Below are 22,584 nucleotides of genomic sequence, written 5' to 3'. Positions count from 1 at the left end.
CACCTAGATGCATGTATATTTGCCGCCACATACACTAAAATAGGGAGAGAGGCGAGCAAGATAGTCATGTATATCATATACACACGAATCACACTATATGTATCAGGGATACCATATACATAAGAGAGTGGTGAGCGAAATGGGAGGGCGGCGAGGGAAATTTATATGTACATCTCGAATATACCTGGATATAGTGTATCTAGAACAAATTACACCTAATTTCGACCTCATGTATTCTGAGATATATGTATCTAGACGTATCTTGATGCACAAAAATCTGATAAGATTCGTATTACAAACTAGAGTATATCTAAGTAATTAACTCTTAAATTAGTGGAATTTCGGTAAGTCGAATTGTCATCCCATGCAAACAATCCATATTTAAACCCAACAATTTATTGATGGGCCAAAATAAGCCCAGCCCAGCCTAAACTATCCAAACCCAAATTCCAAAACAAGTCGAATTTGGAGAACTCATCGAAAGGTCTAATGGAATCTCATCAGCTTCGGAGCTAAAAAGCGATTCCGAAATTTCTGTCGCCGCGGCCTGAATCTTCTCTATCGGAGTCTACGGGAGACCCTTATTTCTCGACGGTGTATAGATTTCAGCACATTGACAAACAAAATCTGAGGTACACTTCTCCAAAACCCTAGATTTCTCGGAGTCTCCCTTGGGAGACTGAAATAGTTAGCAAACATGAGGATTATGATAAAGGGAGGAGTATGGAAGAACACGGAGGATGAGATTCTGAAGGCGGCTGTGATGAAGTATGGGAAGAATCAGTGGGCTCGTATTTCTTCTTTGCTTGTTCGTAAATCTGCTAAGCAGTGTAAAGCTCGCTGGTATGAATGGCTCGATCCTTCAATTAAGAAGGTCAGTTGTTTTTTCTATTGAATTAAGATTGTTTCTAAGTCATATGCTGTTGTTGTTTGGTAGCTAGTAGATACATGTATAAGTTATGAGATAATCTTACTTGGGGTAGAAAATGGAATAACTACTACCTGCATTTCTAGGGTAGAAGATGGAATAACTAATACCTGCATTACTAATACCAAATGAGCTCTAAATGTTTGTTCATTGGTTTTGGTAAAAGGTTATGTGAAAACTGTTTTTGATTGGTAATTTTTGCTGTGGAGAGGGTATAGAAGTAGGTGACATATGCTCATAGTACCAGCTGCAGGATAGGTATGGGGATAGGTATGAGGATAGGTTTGAGTGTTAGATTTTGACGAATCAATGTTCAAGTGCCAAGGTAGGGGTAAGGTCAGCATGAACTATACCATCAGAAGACCCCACACGTGGGATTATACCGGGCATGTTGTTGTAGTGTTGTAATGTTCAATTGTTGATTCAAAAGAGTGTCAGGAAGTGTGTGTTAAAGATGTCTGAGAAGGAAACTAGTTAGTGTGAAAGTTATTTTCCCCCAAAATAGAGTAAAATATTTAACATTTTCCACAGACCCTGACAACCAATTATTTAACATTCTAGTTCACTGGGTGTTGGTTTTTTTTTCTTGCTTAGTTTAATGCGACATGCGAGTTATCTTTCTTTGTACTGTGTGATACCGTTATGTATTTGTTGATACATTTCAGATTTCATCCCATTCCATTGTGAACTAGAAAAGTTCTGTTTTGTGAGCATACTGTGGCTTTGCCCCAGTTTGTTTTTGGCTTGATTACTGGCATACAAGATCTGAAACTAGTTTCTGTGTGGAGATTTCTGTCTGAGTTTTTTCAATCTTTTTCTGTTATTTCGTTTATCAGTGACATCTAATGATTTTCTGAATAGAGAAAGTGGAGAAGTCACAGATTTTCAAGTTTACCTCAAGACTGTCAGTAGGAACTTATGTTTTAGCTTAACCACTTCTTGACACAACTTACTGCTATTTTCTTCCAGACTGAATGGACTAGAGAGGAGGATGAAAAACTACTTCACCTTGCAAAACTCATGCCCACTCAATGGAGGACAATTGCGCCAATTGTTGGCCGTACACCATCACAGTGCCTTGAACGTTATGAGAAGCTTCTCGATGCAGCATGTACTAAGGATGAGAACTATGATCCTAATGATGATCCAAGAAAATTGAAGCCTGGAGAGATTGATCCTAACCCGGAATCCAAGCCTGCTCGTCCTGATCCTGTTGATATGGATGAGGACGAGAAAGAAATGCTTTCTGAAGCACGGGCTCGGTTGGCCAACACAAGAGGCAAGAAGGCTAAAAGGAAAGCCAGAGAAAAGCAGCTTGAAGAGGCGCGAAGGCTTGCTTCTTTACAGAAGAGGAGAGAACTCAAGGCTGCTGGAATAGATGTCCGTCAAAGGAAGAGAAAAAGGAGAGGTATTGATTACAATGCTGAAATCCCCTTTGAAAAGAAGCCTCCTCCAGGTTTCTATGATATCACCGAGGAAGACCGTCCAGTTGATCAACCTAAGTTTCCAACTACCATTGAGGAACTGGAAGGTGAAAGGAGAGTTGATAAGGAAGCTCGCCTAAGAAAGCAGGATGTTGCGAGGAATAAAATTGCAGAAAGGCAGGATGCCCCTACATCCATATTGCATGCGAACAAACTTAATGATCCAGAAGCAGTGAGGAAGAGGTCGAAACTGAATCTTCCTGCACCACAGATTCCAGATCATGAATTGGAGGCCATAGCAAAGATAGGTATTGCCAGTGATCTAATAGGGGGTGATGAACTGTCCGAAGGGAATGCTGCAACGCGTGCTCTTCTTGCAAATTATTCCCAGACACCACAGCATGCAATGACTCCTATGCGAACACCTCAAAGAACCCCATCAACTAAGCAAGACGCCATTATGATGGAAGCAGAAAACCAACGAAGATTGACTCAATCTCAAACACCATTACTTGGAGGTGATAATCCTTTGTTGCACCCCTCAGATTTCTCGGGTGTCACTCCCAAGAAAAGGGAGGTTCAAACTCCAAACCCACTTTTAACTCCATCAGCGACTCCTGGAGCCACGAGCCTTACTCCTAGAATTGGCATGACACCTTCGAGAGATTCTTATGGGATGACACCCAAAGGAACTCCCATGAGGGATGAGCTACGCATTAATGAAGAAATGGATATGCATAATAATGCTAAACTGGGGCAATTTAATTCAAAAAAAGAATTGCTTTCTGGTTTGAAAAGCCTTCCTCAGCCCAAGAATGAGTACCAGATAGTCGTCCAACAACCTCCTGAAGAAAATGAAGAACCAGAAGAGAAGATCGAAGAAGACATGTCTGATAGGATTGCCAGGGAGAAGGCTGAAGAAGAAGCAAAGCGACAAGCATTACTCCGTAAAAGGTCAAAAGTATTGCAAAGGGAGCTCCCTAGACCTCCCATTGCTTCTCTAGAACTAATAAAGAGTTCCTTAATGAGAGCTGATGAAGACAAGAGCTCCTTTGTTCCTCCTACACTAATTGAGCAGGCTGATGAAATGATTAGAAAGGAACTTGTGTCCTTGCTAGAACATGATAATACCAAGTACCCTCTAGATGAGAAGCCAGAGAAGGAGAAGAAAAAGGGGGTCAAGCGAAAAATTGTTGCTGAACCTGCTATTGAGGATTTTGAGGAAGATGAATTAAAAGAGGTATGTTCATGTTACAGAGAGAAAAAAATGGTTTCCTTTACATTTTTTGTTGATTTATTTTTAAAATGAGGGCAAAATCCCAAGTTAACTTTGTACTTTTGAGCGGAAGAGTTTCAAATGCATGTAAGACTTGAGAGTTGGTGTCACATAATACTAGAAAAGACAAAAGAGTTGTCTAAATTCCATATAAAGCATTTGGAAAGTATTTTTTTAACATTACCATATAATCTTTTTGTATAAGAATTTCTGAAACTATTCCTATAATTGCTGATAAATCCTGAAATATGGCTGAAAGAATTGAAGATTACAATAGGTTCAATTGGATCATCCAATACTATATTTGTCAAGTTATATTTAACTGTATGTAGTGTAGATGTAGTATATATATATGTTATACTTGACTCCACACTACACAAGCTAGCTTACATACTCAACTTTTTAGACCCTACTGCAGTCATGACACAATATGTGGTGTCCCAGCTTTGTTTTTGGTATTTGTTGTTATGAGGACGAGTTAACTGAAACTGGATATTTGAGTCTTTAGTTAAGACTTCAGACACCAAAAAATGCCAATGGTGAATAGACTCCTTGTTCGTTTTATTGTGTGCTAATAGATGTGCCCTTTTCATTACCAAATTTGTGTGCAAACAATGATGTTTTTTGGAGTTTGTATGATTTTATCTTGAGCGTACTGCATTATTACTAACTCCACTTGTGCAGGCTGATGGATTGATCAAGGATGAGGCTCACTTTCTTCGTGTGGCAATGGGACATGAGAGTGAATCTCTTGATGAATTTGTCGAAGTACACAAAACAACTTTGAATGATATCATGTACTTTCCTACCCGGAATGCTTATGGTCTCTCAAGTGTTGCTGGAAACATGGAAAAGCTGGCTGCTTTGCAGAATGAGTTTGAGAATGTGAAGAAGAAAATGGATGATGATACTAAGAAAGCAACAAAACTTGAGCAAAAGATCAAAGTTCTTACTAATGGATATCAGGTACAATTTAGTGGTTTAATTGTTTAATCTGAATTAGTTGCCGCATCCTGTACATTTTTCTGTTTACTTCATTTGCTTAGAGGTTTTATTGCAAGGCATAGTTTTATATCACTTCTGCAATCAGACAGGTTTCTGGTTCTTACACTGGATCTATTTTTGGCTACTCTAGTTTTTGTTTGTTTTTCTTTTTTGACTATATGTTGAGAGTTGTGATGTAAGCAATAAATTTGAGCTAACTATTCATTGTGGATGAGCAGATGCGAGCTGGAAAACTTTGGTCACAGATAGAGTCAACCTTTAAGAAAATGGACACTGCAGGGACAGAGCTTGAATGCTTCCGAGCATTACAAAAACAAGAGCAGCTAGCAGCATCCCACAGGATCAACAATATGTGGGAAGAAGTTCAGAAGCAAAAGGAGCTTGAGCGTACTTTACAGAAAAGGTACGGTGACCTCATAGCAGATACGCAAAAGATCCAGCATCTCATGGATGAGTATAGAATACAAGATCAAATGCAGGAAGAAATCGCAGCAAAAAATCGTGCTCTTGAGTTGGCCAAGGCAGAAATTGCAGAAAAGGAGAGTATACCATCTGCTGATGATGTGGAACCTTCAGGTACCGTACAGTGCTCCAATACAGAGGAAAATTCTGCTTCTGCCTCTCATGTACCAATAGAAGCTGATGTGCATGTAGAGCCTTCAGGTACCGACCAGTTCTCTAAAGCAGAGGAAAATTCTGCTTCTATTGAAGCTGATAATGTGCATGTGGAGCCCTCAGGTACTAGCCAGTGCCCCATTGCAGAGGAAACTTCTGCTTCTGTCTCTCATGACACAACTCCTCAAGACGTTGAGGGACAGGTGCAAGTGGCTGACGTTTCCACAATGGATGCTGAAGCCCTAAGTGACCATGTACCTATGGAGGGTCAGCAAAACCTAGTAGAAGAGAGTAATACAGATGTCACTAAAACAGAAGACTCTACAGTAGCATCAGATTACGTGGATGTTACTAAAACAGAAGACTCTACAGTAGCAGCAGGTGACGTGGATGTTACTAAAACAGACGACTCTGTAGTAGCAGCAGGTGACGTGGATGTTACTAAAACAGACGACTCTGTAGTAGTAGCAGGTGATGGTGAGGCTGATCCCAAAAACATGTAAGGTTCTACCGAGAAAGTGGTTGGTTGTTCACTTGTTCTGTAATCCTGTTTTCCTACATTTTTGGAACCAAGTTTTGCTTCATTTCAAGAATATGTTGTATGGTTGGATGAAATTCGAAATTGTCAAAATTTGAACTGTAGTTTAGATACCTATGCTGGTATTTGCATAATAATGAAACTGCATTTGCCTACCCTTTCCAATTTTTCTTGGGAATCAACTCTTTAGGTCCTTTATTCACTGTCTTCTATGGCTAGTTGCTTCTAGGTTTGTGTTACTGTAAATGTGAGCTTAGCTTTAACAAGCTTTCTGGTTAAAATTGAATGTTGTGGTCAACATTACTGTAAAAATAGCTTCTAATTGCAATTGATTTGGGTCCTTTCCCAACTTCCAAAAGACATGTATGTTCTTAAAAGGCAGAAATTTGTTTAACTATAAGGTCATCTTTTAATTGTAATGTCAACATTCAAAGAGTTACTTGATATATGTATTGGTGGGAAGATAGTATAAATTTTGGTGGAATGGTTTGAGGTGACAGAGAGGTAGTAGGTTGTTGATAGGTTATTTGATATTTGTACAGATGCGAGATAGTAAGTATCTGATGAAATAATTGAACATAACATGTATCATTAGAATAGGTGATGAGAAGGTAGAGGTAACAGGGTAGTAGATAGAGTTGCTCAATATCTAGAATGGTGGAAAAATAGTTAAGATATCTAGTGATATAGTTCAGATGATGAAAATATAATAGATGTCTAACAAAATAGTTATGGTGAGCGCAAACTAGGTGATGAAGAGGTAGTATGTGTCCCACTAAAATACATGTGGTTGGTGTAAGTTGACGAGGTGGTGAAGTCGTAATAGGTAGAGTTATTCAAATATCTAGAATAATGGAAAAATAATAAATATTTCTAGTGAAATACTCCGAATAATAAAAATATAGTAGGTGTCTAGTAGAATAGTTATAGTGAGGATAAACTAGTGTGGTGATAAAGAGGTGCTATGTGACCACAAAGGAAAAAAATCATTTCGGCCAGAATAATTTGGCCACAATGGCCCAAATACATATTCACACTATAAACTAATTTTTATTTTGATAACTAGATAATGTTGCCCGTGCTATGCATGGGTCCAGTAATATAAATGATATTTTTTTGGGGCTAATAACCGAGTTTTTGAAGCGATTGTTTGCGTGGATAAAGGAATAAGTTTTTTTTATCACAAACCTGTACTTTCTTTGACGCTATTTAAGGCATAATAAGACTACCCACATACAACATTTTTGAAATATTTTATGTTGTCAATTATCATGATTTATAGTATTTTTACGATAGATTCACTTCAAGAACCAGTGGAATTTTGTATATTTTTTTTCAAAACATATTTTATGTTGTCAATTATTATGATTTATTTTACGCAATTTTTAAATATAAAAAATATAAGACAAATAAATTAAAATGGACCCAATATATGTTATTTTTGTTGTCTCAGTTTATGTTACACAAGTGAAATTTGGAGAGTCATCCAAATTTTCATATTTTTTTTAGAACTGTTTGAAGTTATTAATTATTGTGATTTATAATATTTTTATGTAACTTTGAAATAATGTACATTACTGGTCACTTTGTCCTAATTTATGTGATATGGATAAAATTACAAAATTAACCCTTTTAAATTGTCTTTCAGATATTTTAAGTTGTTAATTATTATTATTTATAATACTTTTTTGGTAATATTAAAATGATATGTGTTATTTTTTCTGTCCCAATATATGTGAGCCTGATAGAATTCTGAGAGTCAACATATGTTATTATATAGCTTTTAAATATTTTAAATTGGTAATTATTGTAATTTTTAATGCTTTTTAAGTCATTTGTAAATGATATATGTTGCTTCCTTGATTGAGACTTTTCCATTTGTGAGATATATATATATATATACACACATATCGTGCTATGCATGGGCCCAATAATATAAATGGTAAGTTTTGAGGCTAATAACCGAGTTTTTGAAGCAATTGTTTGCGTGGATAAAAGAATAAGTTTTTTTATCACAAACTTGTACTTTCTTTGACGCTATTTAAGGCATAATAAGACTACCCACATGCAACATTTTTGAAATATTTTATGTTGTCAATTATCATGATTTGTAGTATTTTTACGATAGATTCACTTAAAAAATCAGTGGAATTTTTTGTATTTTTTTTCAAAACATATTTTATGTTGTCAATTATCATGATTTATAGTATTTTTACGCAATTTTTAAATATAAAAAAAAAATAAAAAAAATAAGACAAATAAATTAAAATGGACCCAATATATGTTATTTTTGTTGTCTCAATTTATGTGACACAAATGAAATTTGGAGAGTTATCCAAATTTTCATTTTTTTTAAAAATATGTTTGAAGTTATTAATTATTGTGATTTATAATATTTTTATGTAACTTTGAAATAATGTACATTACTGGTCACTTTGTCCTAATTTATGTGATATGGATAAAATTACAAAATTAACCCTTTTAAAATGTTTTTCAAATATTTTAAGTTGTTAATTATTATTATTTATAATACTTTTTGGGTAATATTAAAATGATATGTGTTATTTTTTCTGTCCCAATATATGTGAGCCTGATAGAATTCTGAGAGTCAACCTATTTTATTATATAACTTTTAAATATTTTAAAGCTTTTTAAGTCATTTGTAAATGATATGTGTTGTTTCCTTGATTGAGACTTTTCCATTTGTGAGATATATATATATATATATATATATAAATATTCTATATTATTTTAAAAGGTAGTTTATGCCCAAGTTCTACTATATAATATTCAAGAAAGTTCAATCTTGAATATTATATATTATACTTGGATATAAAATAGAATTTTAAAAGTCCCACAAGTATAATATATAATATTCAAGATTGGGAAAAGTCCCAATCTTGAATATTATATAGTGAAAATTTCATATATGACATTTATTAGACTAATATTTTCAAGTTATAGCAATAGAATAAAACTTTCAAGTTGTAACAATAAAAAATTTCAGGTTATAACATTTTATTAAAAAAAATGTTTATTTAATTAATTGTAAAAATTTGTTTTGAAAAAAAAAGAGGATAAAAAAGGAAAATAAATCGATTTTGAAGAAAAAAATAAAAAAACGGAAATAGGTGTATTAGTTAAATTTGAATTGATTGATGATAATTATTAATTAGCATAAATTTAGGAGATTCAAACTAATTAGGATTATTTGTTTTCCTTAATTCACTCTAATCTATTAAAATTAATTAAAAAGCCTTATTTTATCCATTTTCTTCAACGTTTCTCTCTCTGAGTTTTTTTTTTCCAGAATTGTTATCACTATTTTACATTGGCATAATCGTTTATACAAGGTATTTATACATGTTGGATACCAACTTCATTCATTTTTTATTTTTTTACTTTTTTGTGTTAGAATATGAATTTGGATGCCAAAGGTGTACAGTTTGGATACCAATTATAAGTCAGAGTTAGTTCATGAACTCTAAATTAGTAGTATGATTTCTTTATAGTTAATAAGACATTGTAAAATCATAAACTCTAAATGTTGAATCCAATTTGTATGCATTTTGTATATAACTGTTATCCCGAGAATTATTATAGTCAATGTGTAATTTATCTTTAGAATGGTGTATCCATTTGGAATGCAGTCTGTATATAACTAGTATCCTGCGATTACAATAGTCAATCTATAATTCATATGTAGTTGGTATCTTTTTGAAATAAAACAATGGATATTATATATATCAAATACTTAAAGCTGTAACAAACACAAAAATATCATCCAAAAATTAAAAAAAACTTGTAATTCTAAAAAGTCTAAGGTGTAATCAACTATCTCAAATTTGATCTTTGTGTGGGATAATTGCTAGTATCCGAAACATGTTCTTTTGCTATGCGAGGTCCACCAAATTCGCTAGCAACAGTGCTAGTTACTTCACTCTCACTGGTCGCGCCATCATCATAGTTTTTCCATAATGCCATATGATTGTGGCATACCTTTGATGATGGTACTTTGCATCTATATCAACAGAACACATATCAAAAATTCCATTACTGATGTATTCAACAAATAGACATGTGTACAAACCACAATCACTGAATTTTTTTGAAAGAAAAATATCATTTTATACCATTTTCATACCAATGTTAAAAATTTAAATACATTAATGAATAAATTGAAAAAGAAACCTTCCTATTAGAAAAATCCCAATTTCATATCAATTTTAGTCATAATTCATACAAAACAGAGTCATTTAACAATTCATACCATTGGGCTACTGATATTAAACCAATTTCATACCAATGTCAAAGCACAATTCATACCATTTGCATACCAATATTATATCACATTTCATATAATATCCCAAAATCATATATTAAAGTCAGATTCATACAAATATTATTCACATTTTGTACAAGTTTCACCCAAACAAAAGTTTCGAAACAACAATAAGCATAATGTGATATTTTTAGCAAAAAAATCACTAATTTGAATAATGTGAAAATACATTAAATATAATACTTACCCTAACAACGTTTTTGCCTGTTTTGGAAATTGGAATTTCTGATTCCTTCTTTTTTGTTGTTCTTCTTGTTGATGGTTTTGAAGATTGAGCAACTTCTACATTTGTTGCTTTTTTTCTTTTTTATTTCACTAACAAAATCAAAATTCGAATCAAAAGGTTTCTACAATCTTCCCCTTCCTCTTCTTTCCCTTTTGATTTGCCAAACTCACCCTTTTCTTTGCTTCGTTTTTTTTCTCCTTTTGATCCTTCGACTAAGAGGAACCACACTTTGCAGGAATTTCAACATTCTTCGTGTGTAGATCTCATCCCACCATTAAATCATATAAATGTGGAAGAGTTCTACTAATTTTCTTTTTGAATGAAGAAGACGAATGTTGAAGATGGTGAGAGAGAAAAAAATAGTTCTCTGTAAAAGAGAAACGTGGGGGTGGAGGTGTGGGGTTTGCATGTGTGTAAAAAAGGAAGGTGGGGGTTGCTGTGTGAAATTTGAAAAAAAAATCCCTAAAATGGTGTAAGAGATAATGACAATTGATTCTCTAATATTAATGTTATCCCTAAAATGGTGTAAGAGATGATGACAATTGGTTCTCTAATATTAATATTATTTCTCTTACTTATTAATTATAATGTAATTATAAAAATAATAACTAATTAATTAAATAAAATAAATTATATTATAAATTAAAACTAATATGTTAATACTTGTAATTAAACTGTTATAAGTAGTAATATAAAAAAAAGTACATCTAAAGGCTGCAATATTAAGCCTTAAATAGATATATGGGATGATTTTTCCTATTATATATTATACTTGGGCCTAAACTCTCTTTTATAATATAGTAAAATTTATAATTATAATTTATAATATAATAATTTATAATATAATAATAAAATATAGTAGAAGTAGAATAGAAATAGAAATGGAAAAGTAGAAAGTAGAATAGTATAATATAATAAATATTTATTCTACTATATTATTCTACTATATTAGAGTTTAGGCCCAAGTATAATATATAATATTCAAGATTGGGACTTTTGTTCCAATCTTGAATATTATATATTATACTTGGGTATAAAATAGAATTTTAAAAGTCCCACAATAAGTATAATATATAATATTCAAGATTGGGAAAAGTCTCAATCTTGAATATTATATATTATAGTTGGGCCTAAACTCTCTTTTATAATATAGTAGAATTATACCATTCTTTGTCAAATGTACATTTTTTTTATCAACTTATGTATTAATTATGTTTTAATAAATGAGAAAGTTTTTCGATATATAGAAAATTGACTAATTTTCATATTTCTCTAACTTCCATACATATATAATTTTTAATTTCTTTTAGAAATGTTATAAAATGACCAAAGACCAATACGTATGTATTTTTTTTTCCTTTCTAATTAAAAATCTATAAAGAATACAAAATTTAAATGGATAATTAGAAAAAAATAAATTAAAACTTAAATTACAAAATAAGCTCACTCATAAAATTAAATTCAAACTAATTTTAACTCACATTCATCTTCTTGTAAAGTCTATCATAGATGCATCGATTTTTTCGCAACTATAAAAAATAAATTACAAATATGATCGCAAAAGAAAATAATTTTTTTTCTTTTCTCTCTTATATTCCATTCTCACTCTTTCTTTTTATTTTTTATTTTTTATTTTTTTTAAATAAAAAAAAATTCAGATAATGATAAGCGAATAAATCCACAAATAAGATATTTAATACTAAAATTAATCTTTGAAATATTTTTTTTAAAAAAACAAATCACTTGTGAGAAGTGTCAAATATATTACTGAACTTTGTGAGATGGATCATATATCCCTATATGAATTTTGTTTTAATAAAAAAAGAAATAAATAATTTTTATAAAAATCAAACAATATGTTAAAAACTGACACATTATAAAAATTATTTAATTTATTTTTTATATTTAAATATTATTTAAAATTATACCAATAACGATATTTAAAACTCAAAACACTTTAGACATGGTGAATATCAATACATTATAAAAATTATCAAAATCATATAGTTTATATGTATTGACCCTAGTTAATAGCAATCCAAGAAAATCTTGTATCAATGTTATAGTTTCGCGTCCATGTGTTGTGCCTATTTAATAACTTGAGATTGATTACTTATATTTATAAATTATTAATATAACCTCTAATTAAGTAATTTTATTAATTATTATATTTAATAAATTTAAATCATATATTTAAAATAATGTAAATAATGATTGTTTACGTTATATCAAATCAAGAATTATACATTGTATATGTATTTTTAATCATTTGCTTGAGTAAGTTATATACTCTTCAATCTTGATAATTACAGTTAATAGAATTTTTTGATTATATAATTAAAAATATGCCTACATAAAGTTAATAGAATTTATTGATTATTTATATATATGATTTTATTGATATTTAATTAAGAATTGGGCCTAAATATTTATAAGCATATACAATACATACATATGCATATGATTTTATTTTTATTTTAAAACATCTTCTTAATTAATATAATTGAAATAAATAATTATATATTCGTGGTTAGAAATGGTTAAATAAATTTAATAATTACTGCAAAAAAAATTCAATTTTCAAAGGCTTGAATGGGATGATTCAATTGTAATACATATTGATTATTTTTAAAATTTAAAGTTTAAAGTTTAAATGGCTAAGTTGATGATTATTTAAATTAATTTTGTTATTTTACTGAAAATTAATACTTTTTTTTTCTAATTTATTTGACTTACTCTCTTTATTTAGTATGTTACGAAAAGAATGGTTTTTTTTTTTATAACTCTTTAGTTCTATTACTTTCTTTTCTTAGTATATGTTATGAAAATAAGTTTTTTCTTTTTTTTGACAACTCTTTAATTCTAATTTTTCAAATGACAGTCTTTAAGAGGTCGTTTGGTTTGAAGACAAGTTATGTTGGAATTAATGATAATTGAATAAGTTATGTTGAAGTTATTTTTTATTGGTTGTTTGGTTTTGTCAAATATATGTGACATAATTTTTAAAATTAAGTTGTTTGTTTACAAAAGTGTCCTCTGAAAATAAATTTTTTATTTATAAAAGAGGATCTAAGGGGGTACTTTTGTTATTTTACATTTTTATCTCGAGATAAGTTATCTCGGGATTAGTATTTTACCCACAAGTAGAGATAACTTATCCCAGTCATAATTATTAATCTTGTGATAAGTTATCTCATACTTTGTAACCAAACAAAGAATTGAAGGGTACTAAAAACTTATCCATGGATTATTTTTCTTTATCCATCACACTAAACGATCCCTAAGATTTAGGATTAGAAGACATTTTGTTATATTTTATATATCTTTAATTTTAGATTATAAAATTCAAAAGTTTTCTTTTTCGTCTTTAACTTCGTACTAAATTAAAAATCAGACAAATAATTTAAAATGCGACTATCATTATGTTTCGAAAATGACCTTTGATTCTTGCCCACTTAATTGAATCAGATGCAAAAAGTCATAAATGACTGGCCATTATACCAAGTGTTCGTGCTTAACCAATCCAAAAGAAAAGACAACAAAAATAAATAAATAAAATAATGAATAAAATAAAATACAATAGAGCAATTTTTTTTTTTCTCTAATGGACAAGAAAGTTCTTACATCCAAAACCAAACACGTCATTACGAGACTCTACTATTTGGGCTAAGTAGGCAAATGCCAACTTCTCCATCTCTTTCGAATTTTTAAAATAGACACACGTATCATACATGTTACTATCTATTCCAATCTCATATAAGAGTTTATTGATGTTTCAGTTAGTTGTTGATAACTTAATATTGCATTGTCAGAGATCACCATGCATAATTTAAAAACACATACATTACGAAATTCATGTTTCGCTTTGAAAATACAATATCACATACTTAATACAACTAGCCACACATACATGCTATAGTTATAAACATACATTGTATCCGAGCGATTTCAATGATATTATATGCGTGTTAATTTAATATATTTAGTTACGTTTTGAAATCAAAATGCATGTACATTTTATAACTAAAGAAAATTTTACTACGAGTATTTTTTATATATCTAGACGCAAATAACGCTATTTACGAAATTTGTCCCTTTCAAATTATGCTTTTATGATTGTGGGCCCAAAAGGTGGAATGAAAAGCCCAATTGAAATTATAATTCCAGATTCATTGGAGGTAGGCTCTTTCTTTATCGTCCAGCTCAGGTTAACATCATAAAGTTTTCAAAACATATCTTCTGACTTTTTTTTACACTCACAAAAATCAAATAATAATAATAAAAATAAATTATGGTAATCTTGAAATTTTTAGGATTAAAAAAAAAAGTTATGGTAATCTAGTTGAGCCATCAATTATCTTATGTAATTATTCATGTATTATTTATTCATTGCTTAACGATTTCAATTTTATTATGTGTAATAATCTAGGTATTATGATTATGTATAATAAAAAGAGTTGTTCATGATTATTAATTTCTATTTAGATTGTAAAAGGCTATGTTTAACTATTTTCTATTTTTTCCACTTTTATTTAATTTATTGGATAAATTTCATATCTAGTCACACACACATGACACAACTCACACTATAGAGCAAATGTGGAAAGATATTGATGGAGTAATAAATATTATCATAGTGCTTAAATGCTTTATCCATATTAATCTAGTAAAAAATAAAAATGAAATAAAATATGGTTGAATAATCTTTTCTTTATTAAGAAAAAAGATGATAAATCTGGTTATCTATATTAATCTAGCAAAAAATAAAGAACCTTTAAAAAAACGGTGAAAGAAGCTTTTTTCTTATCATTGTTGAATGATGAAGTAATAAATATATTATAATGCTCAACGGTTATATATATATATATATATATATATATATATATATATATATATATATATATATATATATACTAGACACAAGCGTCCGTGCTAGCACGAGCTCAATTAAATTTTAATATGATTTAAAAACATTTTAAGTTGTTAGTGATTGTAATTTATAGTATGTCCCAAAGTATTTAACACAGATAGAATTTAGGAGTCACTCAAATGTTGTTAATTATTGATATTTACAATACTTTTTATGTAGTTTCCAAATTAAATAATACATGTTACTTATTTTGTCCCATTTAATGTAACATATATTAATTTTTTGAATCAATCGAATTTTTATAAGCAATCGAATTATTTATATGTTTTTTTAAAAATAATATTTTATGCTTTCAATTGTCATGATTTATAGTATTTTTTACATAATTTTTAAATATATAAAGAAATAAAAAACAAACAAATTAAAATAGAAGAAAAAAATAATTGAATAAAGGGGAAGCTGTGAGGCAGACATGTCGATCATGACCTGCCTGGTTATCCCCACTTATATATTAGTAGGGGATGTATACCTTGTATAATTAAGCGTGTATTATCATAAGGGAAATTACATAGTTAAGCAAACATATATTAGTTAATTAGTCATCATAGCTATAGTTTTAGTCAATTACCACACGCGATCAACATTCAACGATAATTAGATGGGCTGGGTTTTCGAGTTTGTATAATTCGCACGTTTGTATAATTCAGAATTTGTATAATATGTATAACTTTTGTATAATATACTTTGTATAACCGTTTAATGTTCAGATGTTTGTGTTTGTATAAATTAGTTATTTCAAGTTTATATAAAAATATATCTCAATTATACAAACGTACCCGGAATTATACAAACTCACTCGCGAAATTACACAAACGAGGTAGCTTAAACTGTTGCTACAATCGTAAATAGGCAAACTATAGCTATGAAACATAATTAAATTTATTATAGTGCTTATTTGCTAAAATTCCCCTCATGAAAATATAAAACATCTTGTTACAAATACTATTGTTTTAGATAAAAATAACACAATAATTCTAAAAATAAATTATCCCAATTAAATATAAAATATTTTTTAAGAAAAATTAATCCCGAAATTTGTTATCCCCGTCCCTCCTACCAAAGGAGTCCCTAAGAGACGATCAAAATGAGCAACTATAAATACGAAATAAGTGGAGAGAAAAAAATAAATTACTAACAAAGAGGAACAACCAATTCATTAAATTTAAGGTAAGCAAAACTGAAAAAGCTATAAACTTGCCATATGAATCTTTTTTCTTCAGTAACAAAATCTGGAAATTTTGTTTAGTAACAAAATCTGGAAATTTTGTTAGTAACAAAATCTTTGATAAAACCCAAAAAATTAAAATAAATTTGCATGCATGTAATTAAATGTGCTTATCTGCTGTCTCATATTCAGACCTAACAGGTGTTTGATGATTTTTTTTGTTCATGTGATAGTACTTCTGTTTCACTGTTTTTTTTTCCTTTTTTGTTTTGTATCACTGTAATCAGTCCAAAAGATGGCATGTTTAAAGTTTTTATCTTTTTGTGATTGTTGGGGTTGTGGGGTTTGGTTTTTTAGGAAAAAAGATTGAATTTTTATGCAAAATTCCAAATCTTGATTACTGGGCTTTGTTAGTAATTGTTTGTATGTATGTGTACTAGTGCTATTTCTCTTTGATTCTTGAAATTTGTGGCTTAGAAGACAGACACCCATTGAGTTAGGAAGTGAAAAAAAAATGTATAATTTTTTTTTTTGATTTTGGTTTTTTTTATGCTTCTTTGTATGTGATTTTTTTGTTGTTGAAAGGATTTGATGTTTTTGTTGTTGTTGTTATGTTGGTGATTAACTTGTGGAATTTGGTTTGCAGTTGAGTGAATTGTCTCTCTAGCATTGCTTGTATTGAAGAAACAGAGAAGAGAAGCTTAAAAAGTATGAATTTTTCCATATCTCTATCTCCTTTTAGCATTTATGTCTGTGTTAGACCTGTATAATGTTTTGAAATGTAATACTACCACCATCCGTCTCAAATTATCTGTCATTTTTCTCTTCTCGAGATTCAAACTACGTGAACATTGACCAACATTTTAAAATGTTCTTTTTTTGGTCAGAATTGCATCTGATGAAAGTTTTCGTATAGTTTCTGAATATCGAAATTTTAATTTTAAAACACAAAAACAATATACAGAGTGTAATCCCACAAGTGGAGTGTGGGGAGGGTAGGTAGAGTCTGTAGGGAGGTTGTTTCTGATAGATCCTATATTGAGTTGACTTTATCTAATTTAGCTTTGAAGATTAGTCAAATTGATCCTCGAAAAGGGAAAATCGACACTTATTTTGCGATAGAGGTAGTACTAATATATAATGTCACATATTTGTGTAAGATTTTGGGCTCTCTATTCTTTAACTTTAGGATTTGAGTTAAATGCTCATATTGATTGTGTGACCTAACTGTATACATCATCATTTATCTTTTTTTTTTAAAAATATGTAAAAGAATGGAACTTAGTTTTATCTTGCTAATCTCAGAGAAGGTTACTCACACCAACATGGTTTATTTATTTAGTTACCAGAGCAATTTTTTTGTGTGTGGGAATTTAAAGAATATCAGGGGTGTGCTTCCACACTATTAAAGATTGAATGAGCATTTCCAGTTTATCTAGTTTGTAGATGATTTTTGCCAACTCCAATTAGTTTGGGATTGAGGCTTAGTGAGTGACAGTTGAATGTAGATTATTCCTTTCGGTGGCAAAGCCAGGATTTTCCAGCAAAGGGGTGTCTAGTGTCACTCCTCGGACGAGGGTGGCTCTGCTACTAATTCCTTTACCATTTGTAAACAAGTTTCTTCTTGAGACAGGTTTACTTATTGCATGGTGAGTGATAAAATTCTCTTTTTGTTAACTGCTGACCGTAGTTCATCCACCATGTTGTTTGAGAGCCTATAGGTCCATTCCCTGAAATTCCAGCTAAGAATCTTTTTTGTCGGATGTAATGTTTTACTGCTGAAAAAGTTGATTGCAATTTATTATTTTTTCTTACATGGGCATACTAAAGCTAGATGGATGGCCCTTCAAGAATGAAATTATTTACTTATATGGGACATGTTGATTGTTTCTGTTTTCTAGTTCAGTGAAGATGGTGGTTAGAACTGTGGATCTTCGCTCAGACACAGTCACTAAGCCAACTGAAGCCATGCGGAACGCAATGGCGAATGCTGAAGTGGATGATGATGTCTTAGGTTATGATCCAACAGCTCAACGCCTTGAAGCAGAGATGGCAAGGATAACGGGCAAGGAAGCAGGATTATTTGTTCCTTCGGGCACCATGGGTAACCTTATCAGTGTGCTGACTCATTGCCAAATCAGGGGCAGTGAGATTATTCTCGGTGATTATTCCCATATCCATATTTATGAAAATGGAGGCATTTCCACCCTTGGAGGTGTTCATCCAAGGACAGTGAAGAACAATGAAGATGGTACAATGGATCTTGATCTGATTGAAGCTGCGATTCGAGATCCTAGCTTTGAAATATGTTACCCAACCACCAGGCTGATCTGCTTGGAGAATTCGCAAGCTCAGTAAGAATATTCTCTCACCATTAACTCTTTTTATGGCAACCCTCATATTGATGCATTATCTGGTAATGCTATTGGATTTGTGCTAGTTTTTGTTAGAGCTGTAAATATTTAGTATATCGTGGACCATACAACAACAACTATGCTTTAGTTCCAAGCAAGTTGGGATCGGTTATATGAATCTTCACCAATCATGTCACTTTGTTTAAGCCCACATCAGTCCAATATTTATAAAATCACTAGTGCCTCTTGCATTAAAAGTTCTCTACATGTCAATTGGCATAAATCTCTAGCAAGATTAAAAGACTCCTAGCAAACATTAGATACAAAGCATGACTAAAATTTATATAGATCTTTTTCTTCACATTACTTTAGTCAGTTTTGAGTATTCTCTCTTTATAATGCAAGTTCTTAACCAACAACATTCTATGAGTGCAGCTCAGGGGGGAGATGCCTTTCTGCGGAGTACACAGACAAAGTCGGAGAGCTAGCAAAGAAGTATGGTCTGAAGCTTCACATTGATGGAGCTCGTATATTCAATGCATCAGTTGTGAGTACACAATTTTCGTGCTTGTTAGGAAACAACTTTTTGTTTGGAGCCTGTCAATAATGCTACCTTGAGTCGGATGGATCTTCAAATTAGGGTGATTTTCAGTAGTTTCTATGAAGAATATCCTAATATAGTTCAATGCCACATAACTAGGTGCACATTTTTATTCTAGAAGCATACTTATGCACAATATCTTAAGTGCCTGCTTTGACTTTTGACAGATCTAATAATCATCGTTCTTTTCTATGGACTGATGACTTAATGGATTTTTGAGTTTTATAGGAGTCTAAATTGTAGAGTTGTCCATAATTACTTTTTATAAGGGCTTCTACGTTTGTCTTTCTGTATACATTCTTTATTTATGTTCATTCTGATTAACTGGATTAATCTGTCATTTAGGCACTTGGAGTGCCTGTTCATAGGCTTGTACAGGCTGCTGATTCAGTTTCGGTAAGTGATATTATCCCCAAAAATCTGGATTACCTTTTCTCTTTATTGTCTCTAGTTGTTTCTGATCCACTTATTGAGTAACGAACAAATACATTTTATTCATAACATGGTATCCTAAAGGAGAAACAAAGAGATATTTCTATGCTTTAGCTTGTAATGTATGACAAGTTTGTTAGTGTATTTTTCCCGAATTTCTGCTCATTTAAGAGTCTGTGCAGGTATGCTTATCAAAAGGTCTTGGTGCTCCAGTTGGATCTGTGGTTGTTGGTTCGAAGAGTTTCATTGCCAGGGTATGTATGCTTTTGCATAAAAAAAATTTATTTGTTCCTTGCCACATAGCTCATTGTTTCCTTCGGTTTCTAGGCCAAAATCCTGAGGAAGACTCTAGGCGGTGGGATGAGGCAAATTGGTGTCCTTTGCGCTGCTGCTTTTACCGCTTTACAAGAGAATCTTGTTAAGCTGGAAGGAGATCACAGAAAGGCTAAGATTTTGGCTGGTAATATTTTCTCTATTCGATAAGTTTATTAACTAACTCTATTCATTTGTCTAATGATTCCCATTTACTTCTCAGCGGAACTTAACAAAATCAAAGGGCTTAAAGTTGATGTTGCTACTGTAGAGACTAACATTGTAAGTTGACTCATCAGAAATGATGCTTAATTTTCTTTTAATTTAAAAGATGATGCTTACTTTTGAGTTTTTAACAACTGATAAGTGTTTCCGGAAATATGTGCAATTCAGTCAGATGAACCATTAACAAGATTCTGACTGAACCCCGCATTTCTGCAAGAGGTTGATTCAAGCCATGGAAACAGCCTCTTGTAGAAAGCGGGGTAAGGCTGCGTACGATGGACCTTTGTGGTCCGGCCCTTCCTTGAACCCCGTGCATCGCGGAAGCTTTAGTGCACCGGGCTGCCCTTGAACCATTACTGCTCTGACATTGATTAGAAAGCCAGCCCGGCAAACCCCCTCTCCTCATAGACAACTACCTCACCTTGCTCGTAGCCCGACGGAGTTCAGACTAAATCCCCTAAAGAATAGATGAATCCAGCAATACAAAATTCTCATGAGCCAGTTATCATGTTCCATTAACTATTTTACATTCGGAAAAAACAACCTCCATAAAGCTGAGATCAAATTTCAAGAAGGAAAATTTGGCTTCTGGTGAGGGATGTCTTTCCTCTGGAAGGAACCTCTCCTCTCTAGTAGTCCACAGAGAGAAACCCCATTACCAATGTAAAATTTTCTTTCAGCTCATTACGATTCCTTTTGTATCATCAGGTATATTGCGATATACTGAAGGGGTCAAGGATCAGCGAAACAGAATTGGTCAAGACTTTGGAACAATATGGTTTACTTATACTACCAGAAGGCCCACTGAGGTGCGCTTGCCTTTTTGTTCTTCAAATCTCTATCTAAACACATCTACGCAATATCCTTGATTGTTTATGCATATGCTAAGTTCGTTTGGAGTTCAACTAGTGAGAAATTACATAACATGCATGTTTTCGAGGTACAAACACTTGGATTATCACATCCATAGTTGCACGAGATGCTTATACATATGACACCAAATCTTTTCCTTTCTTGATGACAATGTTTTGTACAATGATGTTTCAAAAATGATGTTGAAACAAACACTACTTTTGGAGGATCTGACATGCCTCCGCTGACTTTTTTGAAGAGTCCGTGCAATATGGTGTATAATTGAGAGATCGTTAGCATTTCTAGTAGATGATCCCAATAATGTTAGGCACTTATAGCGCCTTAACTAGTTTTTCAATTCAAAATCTGCTAGTAGTGTTCAAATTTGCATATGTTGGTAAAATAGAAAATTGAAAACACTACAATGGTTTTTTCCCATAGTTTGATATGTTTCGAAAGATCTGGTTGTCTATTCTCCTTTAGTCGACTTATTTATGGAAAAAACGAGACCTCCAAATATTGGTATCCTCCAGGTCGTAATAAACCTTCCGAGACTTAGAAATGTTGCCAATTCCTATTGCAGAGTCAGATTTGTTCTACACCACCAGATTTCAGAAAGTGATGTACACTATGCAGTGTCTTGCCTTCAGGTAAGAAGTTAAATAAGTCGAAGCATCTACGTTCACAAATGATCACCCACTCTTCGCTTACATTTTTTTTCTCGTTAAATATCTGCAGCGAGCTTTAGCAGGAGTGGCTGAAGAAAATGGTGACAAGTAACCGGATAAACGGTTTCAGACATGATCTCTTTCTGTTAGAAACTGTCCAAATGTTACATGGGAGAGACCAGTTTCATTTGCAGATTTTAGTCAAATCTTTAAACTTTTCATTTCATGTCCTTTTAATGATCAAAAGACTTTGTTCTTCCTATGTTTGTGGTTGAACTAGTTTTAAAATTTATCCTAATGATTTAGTAAGAGATGTATGTTGGCTCATATGCAGCAATGCTGATGTGGTATCTCGGAAACTACTCGATACAGCCTAACGATACATCCAATACCAATGATTGTGTGACTTTCTTATGTTATGGTGTCTCGAAGAATGAATTTAGCCGTTGGCTCATATGCAGCAATGCTGATGTGGTATCTTGAAAACTACTCGATAGATACATCCAATACCAATGATTGTGTGGCTTTCTTATGTTATGGATAATATGCAGCAATGCTGATGTGGTATCTTGAAAACTACTCGGTACAACCTAATGATACATCCAATACCAATGATTGTGCAACTTTCTTATGTTATGGTGTCTCGAAGAATGAATTTAGTTGTCAACCCTAATCAACAAGTTGCCCATAT

At 31.8% G+C, this 22,584-nt stretch overlaps 2 protein-coding genes across 5 annotated transcripts; both read left to right on the top strand.

The window, feature by feature from the left end:
- The first annotated feature begins 495 nt into the window (after positions 1 to 495).
- On the top strand, positions 496 to 5,941 carry LOC125819081 (cell division cycle 5-like protein). Of its 2 annotated transcripts, XM_049498594.1 has the most exons (6): positions 496 to 874; positions 1,898 to 3,592; positions 4,313 to 4,594; positions 4,852 to 5,296; positions 5,372 to 5,629; positions 5,675 to 5,941. In XM_049498594.1, exons 1-6 carry the CDS (start codon positions 698 to 700, stop codon positions 5,749 to 5,751), a joined length of 2,934 nt encoding a protein of 977 aa, XP_049354551.1. In that variant the 5' UTR covers positions 496 to 697; the 3' UTR covers positions 5,752 to 5,941. The 2 variants fall into 2 exon arrangements, with proteins under 2 accessions (XP_049354551.1, XP_049354550.1); XM_049498593.1 differs by having other exon boundaries at positions 4,852 to 5,629.
- A 10,424-nt stretch (positions 5,942 to 16,365) lies between these two features.
- Positions 16,366 to 22,152, top strand: LOC125819103 (low-specificity L-threonine aldolase 1). Of its 3 annotated transcripts, none has more exons than XM_049498620.1 (11): positions 16,366 to 16,451; positions 17,096 to 17,157; positions 18,351 to 18,803; positions 19,239 to 19,350; positions 19,750 to 19,800; positions 20,019 to 20,090; positions 20,164 to 20,296; positions 20,372 to 20,430; positions 21,082 to 21,182; positions 21,809 to 21,875; positions 21,964 to 22,152. In XM_049498620.1, the coding sequence occupies exons 3-11, from the start codon at positions 18,361 to 18,363 to the stop codon at positions 22,003 to 22,005; spliced, it is 1,080 nt and encodes a 359-aa protein (XP_049354577.1). In that variant the 5' UTR covers positions 16,366 to 16,451; positions 17,096 to 17,157; positions 18,351 to 18,360; the 3' UTR covers positions 22,006 to 22,152. The 3 variants fall into 3 exon arrangements, with proteins under 3 accessions (XP_049354577.1, XP_049354578.1, XP_049354576.1); XM_049498621.1 differs by lacking the exon at positions 16,366 to 16,451 and adding an exon at positions 16,522 to 16,650; XM_049498619.1 differs by lacking the exon at positions 16,366 to 16,451 and adding an exon at positions 16,795 to 16,965.
- The last annotated feature ends 432 nt before the right edge of the window (positions 22,153 to 22,584 follow it).

The sequence above is a fragment of the Solanum verrucosum genome, unplaced genomic scaffold, assembly GCF_900185275.1.
Source record: "Solanum verrucosum unplaced genomic scaffold, falcon-dt-bn FXZP01000252.1, whole genome shotgun sequence".
Classification (NCBI taxonomy): Eukaryota; Viridiplantae; Streptophyta; class Magnoliopsida; order Solanales; family Solanaceae; genus Solanum; species Solanum verrucosum.
The sequence above is the reverse complement of the archived record's forward strand: the minus strand, read 5'-3'. Positions and strand labels throughout refer to the sequence as shown.